Source organism: Prenolepis imparis, unplaced genomic scaffold, assembly GCF_030444845.1.
Source record: "Prenolepis imparis isolate NDT839.2.m4 unplaced genomic scaffold, iyPreImpa1.0 SCAF_2, whole genome shotgun sequence".
NCBI classification, from domain to species: Eukaryota; Metazoa; Arthropoda; class Insecta; order Hymenoptera; family Formicidae; genus Prenolepis; species Prenolepis imparis.
In genome coordinates, this window is record NW_028141160.1 from 12,753,786 (window position 1) to 12,770,263 (window position 16,478).

At 29.5% G+C, this 16,478-nt stretch overlaps 3 protein-coding genes and 1 non-coding gene across 4 annotated transcripts in view; 3 read left to right on the plus strand and 1 right to left on the minus strand.

The window, feature by feature from the left end:
- The window catches only part of LOC145946101 (echinoderm microtubule-associated protein-like 2), a 37,813-nt gene extending 32,044 nt beyond the window's left edge, over window positions 1–5,769 (minus strand). The window contains exon 1 of the mRNA XM_083055559.1: window positions 5,294–5,769. The gene's annotated coding sequence lies outside the window, so the exon portion shown is untranslated. The remainder of the gene's footprint in view (window positions 1–5,293) is intronic.
- Window positions 1–16,478, plus strand: part of LOC145946224 (neuroglobin) — a 207,179-nt gene that overhangs the window by 79,613 nt on the left and 111,088 nt on the right. The window lies entirely within an intron of this gene.
- Window positions 9,870–9,951, plus strand: Trnas-cga (transfer RNA serine (anticodon CGA)). The gene has a single exon. It is a non-coding gene; the product is annotated as a tRNA-Ser (tRNA).
- On the plus strand, window positions 10,801–14,405 carry LOC145949017 (MD-2-related lipid-recognition protein). The gene is made up of 4 exons (XM_083058686.1): window positions 10,801–10,958; window positions 13,081–13,209; window positions 13,675–13,844; window positions 14,226–14,405. The coding sequence occupies exons 1-4, from the start codon at window positions 10,874–10,876 to the stop codon at window positions 14,307–14,309; spliced, it is 468 nt and encodes a 155-aa protein (XP_082914812.1). The 5' UTR covers window positions 10,801–10,873; the 3' UTR covers window positions 14,310–14,405.

A 16,478-nucleotide genomic window follows, 5' to 3' on the forward strand; every position in this document is an offset into this window, starting at 1 on the left:
ATATTAATTAGTGACCATATTGACGGATTAAAACTAAAGTTGAAGAAAGTATTCATAAAAATTGTATATGTTTTTGGTAAGAAATGCATTGACGTGTTGTTTGTTTAGATTATTCATGCATTGCGAATTAATATCGAGAAAGTCGTGACAATCGTGTAGGAAAGGTTTACGTGTCAATCCCCTGCAAACGTATACCTTACATCTCGTTGCAGTTGATTGACCTCCATGTTCACTGTGCGCATAGCCATGGCAGTGTAAGTGTTTGCACCTATCAAACTCGTGCAATTCATGCGTGAAATTTATAGCTCTAATACAATTTTTTACATGTTATATTATTGTTTTCAAATGCCATATTATTGCTACAAAATATGCAATTACATCACATTATACCGTTTCTGTAAAATTAAAAATTATAATAATAAATGTAATGACAATTGAAAAACGATGTTGTATGTGCACAAAATAAATAATTAAATTCTTGAAGCCTACATATGTGATTATTCTTGTATTGCTATTATAATAATATTTGTGTGTTACAAAAAAATCCCAGAATTAATAAATTAAATAAAATTATCTGCATATTTATTAAAATAAAAATTCGTTTTAATGTACTTTTTAATGTATCATTTGTCATGTTATTAATTGAATTATTTTTTATGGTATATATTTATCTATAAATATATAATGAAATATTTTTACTATGATATAAAAAAACGTATGTTGAATACTTGTGTGCACAATTTTTAAGAATATTCTGTTTTTGTTCGAGACTGGAGTTGGTTTAAAAGTGAGTGGTGTTGTGTATCAGACAAGAATGTCACATTGCAAAAGAAAATAAAAGTGCTCATTAGTAGTCAGGGTCATTAAATTATAACCATGTTAGGCTATATTTAGGAACGCGAATGGAGGTCGAGAATACTTTGCCAAAAGTCTCTTTTCTCAACATTGTATCATGATCATCTTCTCATCGTATTAAAAAAGTCGACTGACACATTAATATAAAAAATATATTTTCTATTTCAATTATGTCTTTTATTTTATGTAAAATTGTATTAATACAGCATAAAAAAACACACTCTTGTAACATGCAATATTCTTCTCAGCATCAAAATGTAACTAGTGTATCTTTTTAATTTCTAATTACAATATTATTTTAATTTCTAATTACAAGCTTTACGATACTAAATAATTGTATTAATTTATAAGCAATAAGCATTGTTAAAAATATCAAAATGTAGATATATTCTTTTGTATTATTTTATATTAGTGTCATAATTTATTTTTTTCTAGTTTTTGCATAAAAATTGCAGAAAATTTTTTTATTCTACGTGAGAAAAAAAATCAATACTACTTCTAATAATTTTTTCGCGCAAATTCCAACTAAGTGTAAATTCTTTTTTAACATTTCCAGTCTGTCTCAAGATCGCCACCACTAAAAACGGTGGTAATTAAGTGCCGCGGATTTTTGACATAACTCACGATCGGCGACCTTCACACTTATCGTAAGCAGATAATGAGCTTCGACACGAAAATATGCACCTTTTCGTTTGAAATTCTCTCTACGAAACGATAAGAAAGCATGATACCACGATTTCCTCGTAACCTCCGTCGAGCTAATCGCGATCCCGTGGGAACCTCTGCACCTTTTACTCCTTATATTCTGTGAAATAAATTTGCAGACGGTTGTTAAAGTCCACTGTGCACAACCGAGGGAGAAGCAAAATTCTTATCTCGAATATCATCGGCTTGCTTGCACGTTTATGGTCATTATTGTCTGTCTAAGAGCGTGTTTGACATAACTTTTAAAATATTTATTATAAAAAATGAAAAAATTACATATGTACTACTCAGTCAGTACTATAACACTTTTGTATTAATAAATTGTATCATATATGTGTCAATCATATATGTGTCAATTATTGCCTGATATCTTCGAGGCTTTCCACCAATTTTACAGCATACTCTCGAGATAAAGATTGCTATATTAAAAGAATCTGTCGAGCTAATTGTTTCACCGTGTACGCTTTTTTTCACGCAACTTTATCTTAATTAATCTCCGGACATTTTTAATTGGACTTGTGTTTGGTGACTGGATAGCCAGTCTAATGTTTCGACGTCATTAAAATATTAAAATTTACTTCCATACTATTCTCGAACAGTAGAATCCAATAACCTAAGTAGTAATTTCTATCGACTTAATGCAGACCGATGTAATCAGAGTCGCTAAAATAGAGAACTATTGATCATAGGGAACCAAAGAAGATTGAGTATCTCAAACAGTAGACAAGTTTCAGAAGCGACCTAAAAAAGACAAAAAGAAAAAAAATAGGAAATCTAAAATGTGAACAGATAATGTGATTTGATGAGAAAGAAACTTTCTAGATGATTTAAAAGTTTTCCAGACGAAACATCTTTAGAAGAATTTAAAGTTTCGAAAGTTTCTATGTAACGATTTATTATTAACTTTGGCATTTTCTCAAAACGTATAACAAGAAATGCCAATTGATTAAAATAGAGCAAAGGATAAGTCTATATTCATAATTATGTGATAGAATTGAAAACAACTGTAGCGTAATTCTTATATTTCACTACTAGAACTCTATTTGTTTTCTCTCGCGATCTCTCGAAGAAAAATGTCATAAACATGTTAATGTTGTCTGTCGCGTCATTCGCGTTTTCTAGTACCTAGCTCGCGCGAACGACACGACACACAAGGATCTTGAAAACACGTTTTCCTATCGTCATTCGTATACGATCGTTAGCTGTAATTAGTCGTCATTCGCACGTCGCGTTATCTCGCGAGAGCGCGGATAATCGACGATGATCGCGTCGCAATGACGAGATACCTATTTTCGTCATTGATAACAAAAATCAAGCTCTCTTCGGAATTATGGCAAATGGCAAGTGACAATTGCGCACAATTTTTCCGCTAGCGCGCCGTTATGTTCCGCTTTTTCGTCGCTTCGTCATGAGAGAATTTTATTCTCCACACGTTGTCACGATTTAGACAATGGTGAGAGAGAAATTACGCCGATGAATGTTGTGAGAAACCCGGTGAGCGGCGTTGGCTCATTGTCAGGACGGATCGCGTAATTGGCTCGAGATCTTCGGTCGTTTTCATTCTGCGCCAAATATGCTAGGGCTAGGATGAAACAACCTAAAGAAAAACGCGAGCGGTTTCTGCGCAAAAAGCATCCACGTGATCCCTTTTTCACCTATCTTTTTTTAGAATTGAAGAAACGCTAGGGAATAACATGTGTCGCCAGGGAATAACATGCCCGACACATTTTGAATGTGTTGCGGGCTGTGCTGGAACGATCATATTTTTTCGTGAGTGGCAAGGCACAATAGGAAAAGGAACCAAAGTATATTTGTTTGTTTCATACAGGAGACCTAAACCCTAAGACTTTCGCGGATTTTATTATATTCGTAACATTTGCGTATACCGTTTACATTTTGTGCTGTTTATCTGATAAGAAATGAGATAAGTTTGCTACTACAATCTCTTATTGAAAATATATAAATAAGTTTTTTTTATTATATATAATTTTTCTTATTTTTCTCATAAGAATCTGTTTTTAAAAAAAACGATATATTTAAAAGATAATTATTATGTGCGAGTAATTTATGGGAAAACTTAACTTAGGAAAATTCATTTTATGCGTTTACACTTTATCTAAAGGGAATTTACCGTTACATTTTCCATTGAAATATTAGCGGAATAATTATTAAAGGGAGGTTATATTGTTTCCCGTAAAGCGCTTCGTAACGCTCGCGTGAACAGCTGAGTTTTCTCTTCGGTCTTATCGAATTATCGTGTCGACAGTTTGTAACAACTTTAAAACTCCGTCCCGTGTAAAGTTCTGCTAAACGACTTCACGTGAAGAAGAATACGATATGTCTAAAATGCACAATATTTTAATACATATTCGTGATGTAGAAATTAAACATTTTGTCCTTGCAGATTCGATTAAATGATTTATGTATATAACTCAAAGTAATTTTATGTAATACAATAAAACCTTGACATAAACATCTAGTGGCATATGTAATTGTGAATAAATAAATAAAATAAAATAAAATCGATAAAACTTTATATTTAACTTTGTAGTAATTAAATACTTTATAGTTTCTAAAAAGTTTTGTATTTATCTCTTTCTCTTGAAAATTGATTCACAGACGCTCTTTAATAGATATCTATTTCATCGATATATTGTATATGTATGGATGTAATACATGTTTCGATATATCTTAGAAATCTAGTTGTATTTTCGATTAATACAAATAAAAGTTTGCAAAAAGTTAAAACGCTTTTTTATCGTGCGACACGATCAACTTTCTACGATTAAGAGCATTGCCGATGCATTGCCCGTGATGATTATCTACGATGATCATCTATGTACGTGTATTGCTATAATCTTGAAACATTCATCAATCGCAAAGGAAACACTGCATCTTTAAATAAATACAATTAAATGTGTTTGGATTTTTTAATGCTCTAAGCAAGTCATGATATAGCCGAGATAAATTATTAATTGTATACAAAATATATGCATCGGAAGTTGCATACGTCTAAAAAACTTTCAGTTACAGATTGTTTTATTAATTTGAAGGTAACTTTTTCTCAGTTTAGTTTAGACCTTTTTTAATAAATTTAATTTACGATTAATTGGCACAAAAAATTTTTTTAATAACAAGTATTAAATTATTGTAATTATAATTTTCATCAAAATCTCCCACTCAAAAAAGTTCAACTCTAAATTCAATAATTTATCATTAGAAATGTACATTTCTCTTGATAGATTATTCATGTACCTAGCAATTAATTAATTTAAATTATCTCGTTGAATAATAGTTAGCATTAATTGATGAAATATTCAATAATGAGGATTAAATCGTATTTAATCATGCGTGCCAATTGCATTTTCGCCACAGAGAGATCCGTTAGGATATTTGTCATTAAGAGAAAGTACATTTTTTCATATTATGTGTGTACGTATGTATGTGTGTGTGTGTTATTATGTATACAAACATCGCCTCATATATAAATTGAATCACCTTTAAAGTCAAATTCATCGCGCAAAGTAGAATCTCATTGAAAATATTACTTGTTTGAATCTCGCTTCCATAAGCCTAAGGCGATCTTTTTTTTTTTTTCCTGTTCTCATTTCCAATGTTCCAATAGATCATTATAGGAGCGATCGGGTTCACACGCAACTATCGATCTCGCCTGTCTCTTGCGAAAATGCCCACATACCCAGTAAATTGCGAGCTCTATACACGATCGACGTACCTGGTTAGGATCGGGAAAATCCGCGTGAGAAGGAATGTTCCTCCTCGGGGAACGACGAGCGTATCCTCTCGCCCAGCAGCAATCCGCGCAAGGATATTTCCGCGAGGTATTTGCATACAATCCAGAGACGGGGGCCGAGAGGCGACGGTTCAGGAATCTGCGGAAAGCGCGACCGACCGGTTAGCTTCCCCGCCTTCCTTCCTTCCTTCCCTCTTCTTCGTCTCCGTTCGACGCGGAGCGTCGCGTTTCTCCAGGTCGAGGGGCCCCGCTTCGAGGGGTCCCTTCCTTCCGGTTCCTCCTTCCGGTACCGGATGTATCCGAATTCCTCGAGGATGAAACCGAAGATTGGCGAAAATCGTCGAACTAGATGCGCGGGCGCGTTAGTCGAAGGCTACTTGGAGAACGGAAAATTGTCTCTTCGTCGGCAACGACGGGCGAAAGGTGCCGCACGGTCGAGAACCCAGCAAGTACTGCTGAGGCCAACAGGTGAGCCATGCCAGCGGTGTGCGGCCAGTGGTGTATCACGTTAGTATCCTGCCGAGGGCAAGGTGCGATGTCAGGAGCGTAATCTGTCGTTCTGAGCTTCACTTGATACGCGTCGTTTGCCTGCTGCTTCCGATCGAATTGACAAGAAAGAATGAAAAAAAAACAGTGTGTAAAAGCTACATTTTTATAGAGAAACACACACAGAAACACACTGCACGTTTCAAAGCTTATTATTCATTGTAAGAGAAGTTCTTAAAAATAGAATCTTAAAATAAAATTATATAAATACAAAGAGTTTGCACTTTGTGGATATAATTGAATCCTGTAAATTGTATGAAATAATATTTATGAATAATACAAAAATATTTTAGAGACAATAATTAAGTTCAGAAATAAATAAAAACTAATCGTAAGATTTCTCATCATACCCTTTTTTACAATTAAAATTATGAAGAAAAATTATTTGCATTATTTAAATTACACCATTTATATCTATATAATATAAAAACATTGACTAATTTGTAAGATTAATAAATTGAAAAAAGAATGACAAATAGATGACAACAAAGGTGACAACAGGTGTACTTAATAATTATGAAACATTACAAAATATTGGAAATCTTGTTGAATTGATCTTGAATTAAGTTGTAGAGCTTTATGGAAGAGAACCGGTTCTCTCTGAATCCGGAAGAAACATATGTCGAACAAATGTTCTCGGATAATTCACTGACGCTCCGCCAGTTCTCATAAATATCGACACGATCGCGGTTTCCGACACGAAGTTTCTGCATCCGCATTTATATGACACGCGTAAGTTGATTCGCGCGACAAATGTGCAACGAATTTTATTTGTCACAATTTTCATTGCCAAATTTTAGAAATGAAGAACAAAATTAAAACAATATTGCAAAACTAATAAAAAATCATATCGAGATCTTGTATTTTTTTTCTTTCTTCTGTAAAATTTATTTTACATCTCGAATTGTGTAAACAAATCTTTTATCATTATTGTAATATCATCAAGTTATTATAGTGTCTTGAAATAAGAGATTAAATTAGTAATTTTTATATTTTGATTCACAATAGTAATTAATATCACCTTACTGTTGCTACATAAGTATTTATCTGAAAATTATAACTTTTCTTACTTACAAGAATAAATTACCTGACAATAAAGGCGATACAAAATACCAGTTATTTCGTTTTTTATTAATATGCATATTCTATAGTTCATTTAATGCACCAACCACTGCCTTATTATGTACTTAATATCCGCGTCGTAATCTACTATTAATGTCTCATAAATGGAATTCCACGGATGAAATTTTTCAGAAAAAGATTAATGCGCATTTGCTTTAAGCACAAATCCTTTATCTTATTTAATTAATTGGATTTTTAAAATAAAAACGTAATAACACATACATCCGATTTAATTATTTAATTACAATAAAAAACATAATTTCCTTATAATTAGAATTTGTTCATGATGCAATCACGACATTGTTTTTAATATCATTCTTTAATTAGCATTAATACACAAATTGTAAAATTTCGTCAAAAATGGCAAATATTTATTTAGCACAAAATTATGCTTAAATTTTTTCAATCGATCATTTATTGATGTAAATTTTAAACAATATTGTATATATCAGCAAGATATATTTAAAAGCTATAAATAAAAACCTTGATTTAGGGGAGGTAAAAAGAGATCTAGTAATATACTAATGTATATTACTCTAATGTATATTACAATGAACAAGATCATATCGAATGTAAGTTCGAGCACTTAACATCGTCTAACTTCCTTTAATGACTTTCTTTCTTATGCGAAGTAAAAGTGCTCGTAGCGAAAGACGTCGCGCGTGTCTGGTCCCTCTTTTGCACAATCTTCTTATTCAAATCACCCAGTCGATTTCGCATTCCGAAAGTACCTCACGGAACCATCGCTTTATTATCTCGCAAGTTGATCCTTCTGACCCGCCTACGCCTTCTATGTAATTTTCACAAGTCATTTCTATTCCCTGCGGTGATTACAACATCGAGTGACATAATCAAAGTGCGAAGATTGTCACATTTTTTTACCCGTGGGAATAGTCTATAATTCTATAATACTCTTCTATAATTGGATATGGCGCCATGTGCGTTTTTTAATACGTATATAATATGTACATAAACATTTTTACGTAATTTGCAATCTTTTGGGTACCGAGATGTATTAATGAAAATACAAAGAATATAATCTTCAATAACCTTCGTTAATAATACATCGAAGAATTTTTAAAACAAAATATCCGAAATGATATTTAAAGATACGATAAATTTTGAATTCTGAAAATATATGATCTGAATATACATATGTAATAATTCTGAATATATGATCTTTAAATTCTTATTATATTGACATATCGGAGCTGACTTATTTTATTTTATATCTTTGCGTCATAATTTCGCTGACGCCATTTATGTCATTATGAATCATATCGATATTATAAAGATAATCTATTACAAGTTAAATTATCTCTTTATCGCAAAAAGACTTCACAAAAATGTAATTGTTACCGCTTCACACATTATCGGTCGAAGATTTAAAATACATTACATTATTTTTAATACGTTTAAATATTTTTAATATACGTGCGCAAAAGAATACACTAAAGTGATGCCTTATTTTACTTGATATTAATATATTTATATTAACGAAAATTTTATATTGACAAAATTTATAATACAAAAGCAGATAAATTAATTAATTAAATTCTTCCGAAAGATCATTATGAAATTGGAGACGAGTTATGAATCTTCTTTATTATTTTTATTTAAATGTATGCGTCTTAATTATTTAATTTATACTTCTTAATTACTGCGCTAATTATAAATTATTTTTTAAATATTAATGAAAAGCATAATAGAACTCATCAATATTTTGAATAATCACAAAGTCAACTTGTAAAAAATTTCTTTTTAAATAATTTACATAAATTTTATGGACATAAAACCATATTAGCTATTATATAATATAATTATATTAAAAAATGACAGTAATTTAATCGACCAATTCTGGCAAAATCCAATTTTATTTTTCACAACGTTTCGACCATGGGTTTCGGTCCTTATCAAGTGTGCTGTGTTCTTAAAACAATGCCTCAGTCGTTTTTCTTCTCTGATTATAATAATGTGTCTTCGTTGGCTTTTTATCTTTTTACTTTTAACATTGTTTTAAGAACACAGCACACTTGATAAGGACCGAAACCCATGGTCGAAACGTTGTGAAAAATAAAATTGGATTTTGCCAGAATTGGTCAATTAAATTACTGTCATTTTTTAATTATCGTCTGGTGACCTTGCAATTTGTTATCGCTATAATTATATTATATAGGAAGTTGAAAAATTAAGCAATTAAAAATAAAATTAACTTGTAAATTATTTTTTTTAGATACAGTTTTTAAATTATATATGTTTAATTTTCTACTTTTTTCTGAATTGCACTGTGAAATATAAATCTGTTTAAGAAATAAATTAAATCAATACAATTATCACACACACATATATATTATGTATGTTTATTAGTTTACCGATGGAGAGTTCAACAAGAAATGAAACGTTTCATTTATTAAGAGTGTCCCAACAGATGACGCCATTTTAAAGGATTCTCAATGGCACATTATTGAATTTTTGAAGCCACTAACAAAGATCAATAATTCATCTAGTATAAAAAGAAGAGATAAATATTAATATATATAATAATATATTTGTGTGTATAATTTATATCAATTTCAATTTCTTAAAACAAAGATATATTAATTATTGTGTAATTTTATTTGCATTCTGCATTTTCTTTTTTAACAAAAATATTGTAAAAAAATTACAATATTATTGTATATTTATTTTTACAAATTTTATATTTTTATATACATATATCTTTGTAATAATTAGTTTATTTATAATAAATTGCTATGAGATTTATTTGACAAACAAATATTTTTTTATATGTAGTATTGTGTTAACATTCTTTCTGAAATAAACTAACAACATTGTTGTTGGAGTGACAAATATGCTTTATATATTCTAGTTCATAATCGTGATACCAATAGCTGCGGTGTCCGAGTGGTTAAGGAGTTGGACTCGAAATCCAATGGGCTTTGCCCGCACAGGTTCGAATCCTGTCCGCAGCGATCATTTTTTTATTGCACGTTTTGTCATGCTGCCTTATACAATATATTTATGAAACTGACATTAATATATTATATACATAATTTTGCTACGTATCGCCAATATTTTTCATTAATATTCCTTTTAATCGTTTCTGTCATCTGACACTCTGAATTGTCACATGGCTAGTTGCCCTTTATACATTGTACGTTTAATATAAGTTATAAATGTTTTTATTTTTTAGTCAAAAATTATAAAATATTTGTTGTACATGATTGTAAAAGTATAAATCATAAGTATATACACAGAGAGAATTTTCTCTTAAAATTTACCCTGAAAATGATGGTAATCATGGGTCAATATGGTATGGAAAGAGTTTTATGAGAATTTCTCTGATTAATATTGATCACAATAAAATATAAAATATGTTTGATTAATTTTACTATGTAAATTTTAAGAGAAAATTCTCTCAGTGTATCATAAAATTAAAATTGTACGCTGGTATCTTAAAAAGACACTTTAGAATATGCATAATAAATCCATATTTATGTGAGAAGCAATGTACATAATTAATATTCATCCTATGTGAGACTAGATTGTTTGGTTCGAGCATCTCTAACAAAGATAGAGAAGAACCTTACATACATAAAAAAATGTCAAACAAAATTTTTTTTTTAAATTTTATCCCGGATATAAAGGGTTATCGTGAGACCGTTCGTTGCTTAGTCACCGGCGACGGGAACAGAATTCTGTGACGCGTTTTACTCGAAGAGGAGACGCGACTATCGCGCATTGGTTCCGTCGTGATCAAGACGCTATCTCAATTGACCTACGGCCCCACTACCCTTTCCCTCCCTTGGTTCACCGCTTCGTTATCTGTCTCTGTGTGGACTGACCCTCACGTCGATCTTCTTTCACTTGGCTACGAACCACCATCCATCGAAGATGATCCGAAACAGCGCGCTCTTTCTGATCCTGACCCTGTCCATGGTCTACGCGGAAGTTGTGCAGTGGACATCGTGTCCTAACTGTGAGTATTTCTCCTTTACGTAAATCACGATTTGTTAATTAAACAGAGGAGACTCCATCAGAAGAGTAAGCTTGTGTCTTGCTTAGCATAAAGTCGTCAACGACCCTTGATCGCGCAATTGACGTCGTATAATTAACGAGAAAGTCGAGGAAAAATATGGGGAATAAATCCTTCAGCGAATACAATTGATCGCATGTTTTTTTATCGTTCTCGGTGCGACGAACTCTTATTTAACGCGATTATCATGTATCGAATGTAGGTGCAGGCGCGTAAATAAATCGAGAATATCTAAAACTAAAATAGGACTCTCTGCAACGACGTTTATTCGTGCACTTTTATTTCCAGCTTCGATACACCTATCGTATGTATTTTGAGGATGAGGTTATTTACGAGTCTGATGCATTGTCACCGTGAAGTATTCTTTTTATCGATTTCCATGTATGTGTATTGTTTGTATCAAATTTTTATTGAGATATATTTTATCTTTCGTGAATGCAATACATTCCAAAAACTACTTCTTATTCCAGAGAAGAATTTAATTAAGCTAAACTAAGAAAACTAAAAAATGTATATAAGCTTATTGTTATTTCAAAAGAAATTGAATTTTGAAAATTATAAATTTTTTAATAATAATAATTTAATAATATCATTTACAAATATTATTTTGAGAGATGTTTTTTAATATTTGAATATATTTCTGAAAAAATTATGCATAATTGATTTAATTAAATCATAGATTTAATTGTATTTTGTAAAACTTTGAAATAATAAGACACTCTTATATGAAAGTGTGACAATATACGAAATTTTTTAATAGTAGCATTAATAAATCAATTATTGTAAGATTTCGATTTAGAGATTGCTTTATTTATATTAGAAATGATTAAATTATTGTAGCATAACTATTTTAAACAATAAACAACCTATAAACATGTAATGTTGCCAAGCAGGAGAGAAAGACGAAGATTGAAGTACAATAATACCTCTTTTTATGCAAACAAAAGAGGAATAATTATACTGAAATAGCATCGCCTCAATTTTAGTCTTTTTTTCTCACTTATTAGTTGTGAATTATGAATCTTTCAATAAAATAAAATGTTTACATTTAAAGTTCTTTTTTTAACAAAATTTTGATTTTAACAAAATTCAGTTTTATTAAAAAATAGAAATAAGTTTTGAAATTTTTTTTTATATTATTCTTTATAAAATATGAGAGGTTTTAATTCCAGAAAATTAATTTCGAATATTGTTTGTTATATTGGAAGAATAAAAAAGTCATAATAAACTTAATAGCGATAATCAAATATGTATCGAAAAATTAGAGATTTATTAAACATCTTATTATATGTTACAAATATCCTATCCAGATCAATTAAATTGAATTGAAATGTTGAGTAATATATTCGTACATAGTACATAGATGTATTTATAATTCAAAGATAATTCATATTGGAATAGTATTGGCATGATAATGAAATAATGTCTGATTAAAAGTTGCAGAAAGTGGAACATAGGAATACATTTAATGATAAAATAATCCGTAAAAAAAGCATTATCATTCTAGGAATAAAAAGTTTAAATGAATCTCACAACAAAGTTAAAAGCTTACGCGAAATTCCTGCACGATAACCATTTGATAAAAGCGAGAATTATTATAAATGAAAACAAGTGGCGAAGACATGAATATATTGTTTGTAGAACAGAGCACAGATAAACTTTAACTTTCCCGATAAAATAGTTTAAAGAAAAATCTGCTACATCAATGAAACGAAACTTTGACATAAATAGAGATGATATGTTGGCTGAGATATAATTAATATGTTAATTGCAAATAAAATCGTATTTTCTTCTTATTATATATATATTATACAGAGTATTTTCTTATAAAAAAAATTAAAGTAAAATTTCTAAATAACGTAAAAATGAAATATCTTATAAAAGAATCTATTCTTATTTAATATTTTTAATATATCTTTAATATATCTATTTTTAATATATCTCTTTATCATTATATTCTTAATGTCTTCTGTTGCTATTTAAGTGGGCAACAAATGAGATGTTAGAATTTCAAAACACATACTTTGAATGGATTCTCTGTGAAATCTTATCACTTGTGTTTTAGCTGAAAATACCAATTCAGTTTGTACTATACACGAAGTACGTGTAGATCCATGCAGGGAAGCTGAAGAAAGAAAGCCATGTACTTTAAAAAAAGGTCGCAATGCAAGCATAAGTTTCGACTACACCACCGGTAAGTATAATCGAAACTTTTCTTTATATTGATTCATATATTAAAATAATAAGAATATACACAGAAAATGCCAACTAGACAATTTTTAACTCTACATGTTAGAAATGAGCAAATTAATTATATATACTTTTCATTTGTTACAATTATATGCATGTTTTAAATTTAGTTTGTATACAAAAGAGATATATTGATGAAATATATAGCGATAACAATCATTAAAAGTTATTACGAATTTTTATTGTTGCAATATATTATAAAATATTATTAATTAGCAAAACTTGTAAAATAATATTATTCACAAAAAAACAATGTGGTCCTCATATTTCAGATAATGCTCTTAATTTTTTACTTTATCTTTAAAAATATTTGTCACTGTAGATTAAAACATATTAATCTTAAGATATATAAGAATGTATTAATATAATATAAAAATATATGTAAATATAATAATATATTTTATTCCAGAGTTCAGTGGTGACACGATAAAAAGCAGAGCATTTTGGGCTTCAGAAATTATTGATTTACCATTTTTGGGCATGCCAATTGATGCTTGTTTATCCACTGTTTGTCCAGCTATACCTGGTCAAAAACAAGCATACTCGGTGGTGTTGCCGATCTCTAAAAAATTCCCTGCGGTAAATAATTTTTCAATTTTATTGTAAATATTTGCCATTTTATCTCATATTACATTTATGTACATATATAAATAATTATGAATATTGTTTTATAATATATATTTGTTTATCACAGAGCTATCTCTTTTTTAGTTTTATTTTATTCTATATTTATGTATATTATATATATGATTCATATAAATGTTGATCACACAATTTCTTGCTTTGCTATTAATTCAAGTTATTGAAGTTTAATATTAAAATAATAAATTAATTAAGAATATAAAAAGTTAAACGTAACTTGAGATGCAGAAAAATAGTGTACAATGTATAAATATTATTTACGTAGAGAAGAAAACATTAATCTTAAAATATTATTCGCAAAACATATTTTTATTACAGCGAACGTATGATCTCAAATGGAAACTATGGAACACGCAAGAGCAAGAGTGTTGTTTTATGTTCAAAATTAAATTGGTGAAGTAAAGTTGTTGTTCTTAAATCCAATGTACCATCCTTCGCAATGATTAAAATTCGCCGATCAATAATTTAATGAAATAAATGATATATCTGTATTAATAATGCGCTCTTTCATTATATTTGTCTTTATATTATGTCAAATATAAATCCTTATCCATAAAATAATTATTAATAAATAACTTGATAAAAAACATGTCATTATTATTTATCGATAATTCTTAACCAGTGATTCGCAAAAATGTTTCAGAGAGATGACAGTAAAAATTGCATAAGAGTTTCTGTTTGACTTAACTATTCTTCACGTCTCTCTTAAATCTCTTAAAATATTAAAGACTCTTTTATTTAGAAAGAAGAAAGCTCGACTTATATATAATATTTATGAAATTATATATATTTGAGTTTTTGAGAAAGAAAGAAGGGTTCTATATGTATTTAATTTCTGCAGTCTTAAATCTGCATTTACAGGCATTTGTAATTTTAATAATTCGGATTATAGATAACCTAGTTAGAGAACTTCCAAGCACCGAGTAGTTTAAATATCTTGTCAAGCCCACATATTATTGTGAGTCCTTGAGAAGTTATGAAATTATTTTTGTCAAAATCGCGCGCGCGTGTTTTTATACATCTTTTAAATATTTTAAAATATACTAAAAAATACTAAAAAAAAGGATTTATTTTTCTAATGTGACATAATTATTTATAACAATTATTCATAAATACCTTTATCGCAAAATAACGTCGTGTGTAACCCATTATAATAGCTGAACGCGAAAGAAAGAGAATAGTGTCTTTACTCTGCGTATTTAAAAGTAAATCCATTTTTATACCAGCTAACCCGTCACTTGGTTTCTGAATGTTTCAAGCGGAAAGTGTCCATATTTGAAATGTCAATCTATATGTTCCTAGATGTAAATTGATCGCACCAATTTTAATCTTATAATGCGAAATTATTTATCTATGGAAATCGATGAAAGTTTTATATGATTGTAAAAAACCGTTCCTATCTAAGAAAATTGCTAAAAATATATAACATATTTTTAAAAATATTTTATATACATATATACATAATTGATATTTTTAATATATATTTATTTTACTTACATATATAAATAATTTTTGTACGTTTATTATAAAAAAAATTAATATTGATCAAAAACATGATTATTTTATTAATTATACATGTATATAAAATTTAGATTTACATTTACATTTACATTTATTAACATAATAGTTATTATAAATTTATCTACACATTGATATATATATATATATATATATATATATATATATATATATAATAACTATTTGCGAAGTTATAAAGCAACATCATATTGCGAGTATATCATTGGCCTACATGCAAGGTATTCTTGGTAGATAAACAAAATAAGAGTTCGACGATCGTTCGCTCAGCCACACACGTTGACACACTGTGTAACGCAAAGGCCCACAACGTGGCGCGGTCTCAGATGGCCAATCAAAGACGAGCCCGCTAGAAAAATAATTGGCCACAATTGTTAAATTGTGCATTTCCTGATAAAAGTGGCCGGAAGACGGTCCCGCCGTCGATTCTGTCGAAATTTACAATACGTAATCGGCGACATGCGAGTTCATTCATATCGCAATTCCTTTATAGCCCACTTTGGATTCAATTGCTTCGATTTTTTTTCGATATAGAAAAAAAAAGAAATGTGGGTCAAATCTCTCTATACGCCGAACTATACTATATAATAATAGAAACGTTATTTACTATGTAATGATCAATTAAATTTGCCGATCAAATAATTTTTTCCTGTCAAATTCTATTAGTCTAATAGAAATCCTTTAATCATCGTTTTGATGTTTATTATAGTCACCGGACGAGAATTGATAGGAAAAAGGGAGGGTATATATCAGTCCTATTTATCTTTATATTGTTACATCCATAATGTACGACGATAATTACATTCTTCTTGCGTATCTTACACGCAGACTGCATTAGACAAACAGCTGGGCGATAGACCGAGATAGATTAGATTAATGGAACCAGAGATTAATATTTTTTCTTCGCTTATTGTTTAATTATAAAACAATATTCTAATAAAGTAGTGGCCAATTATAATTTATTATAAATTTTTTGGAAGCCTTTATTTCCTAGGAAATCTACACAACTTTATTTATATTCTTGAAAATTAATAT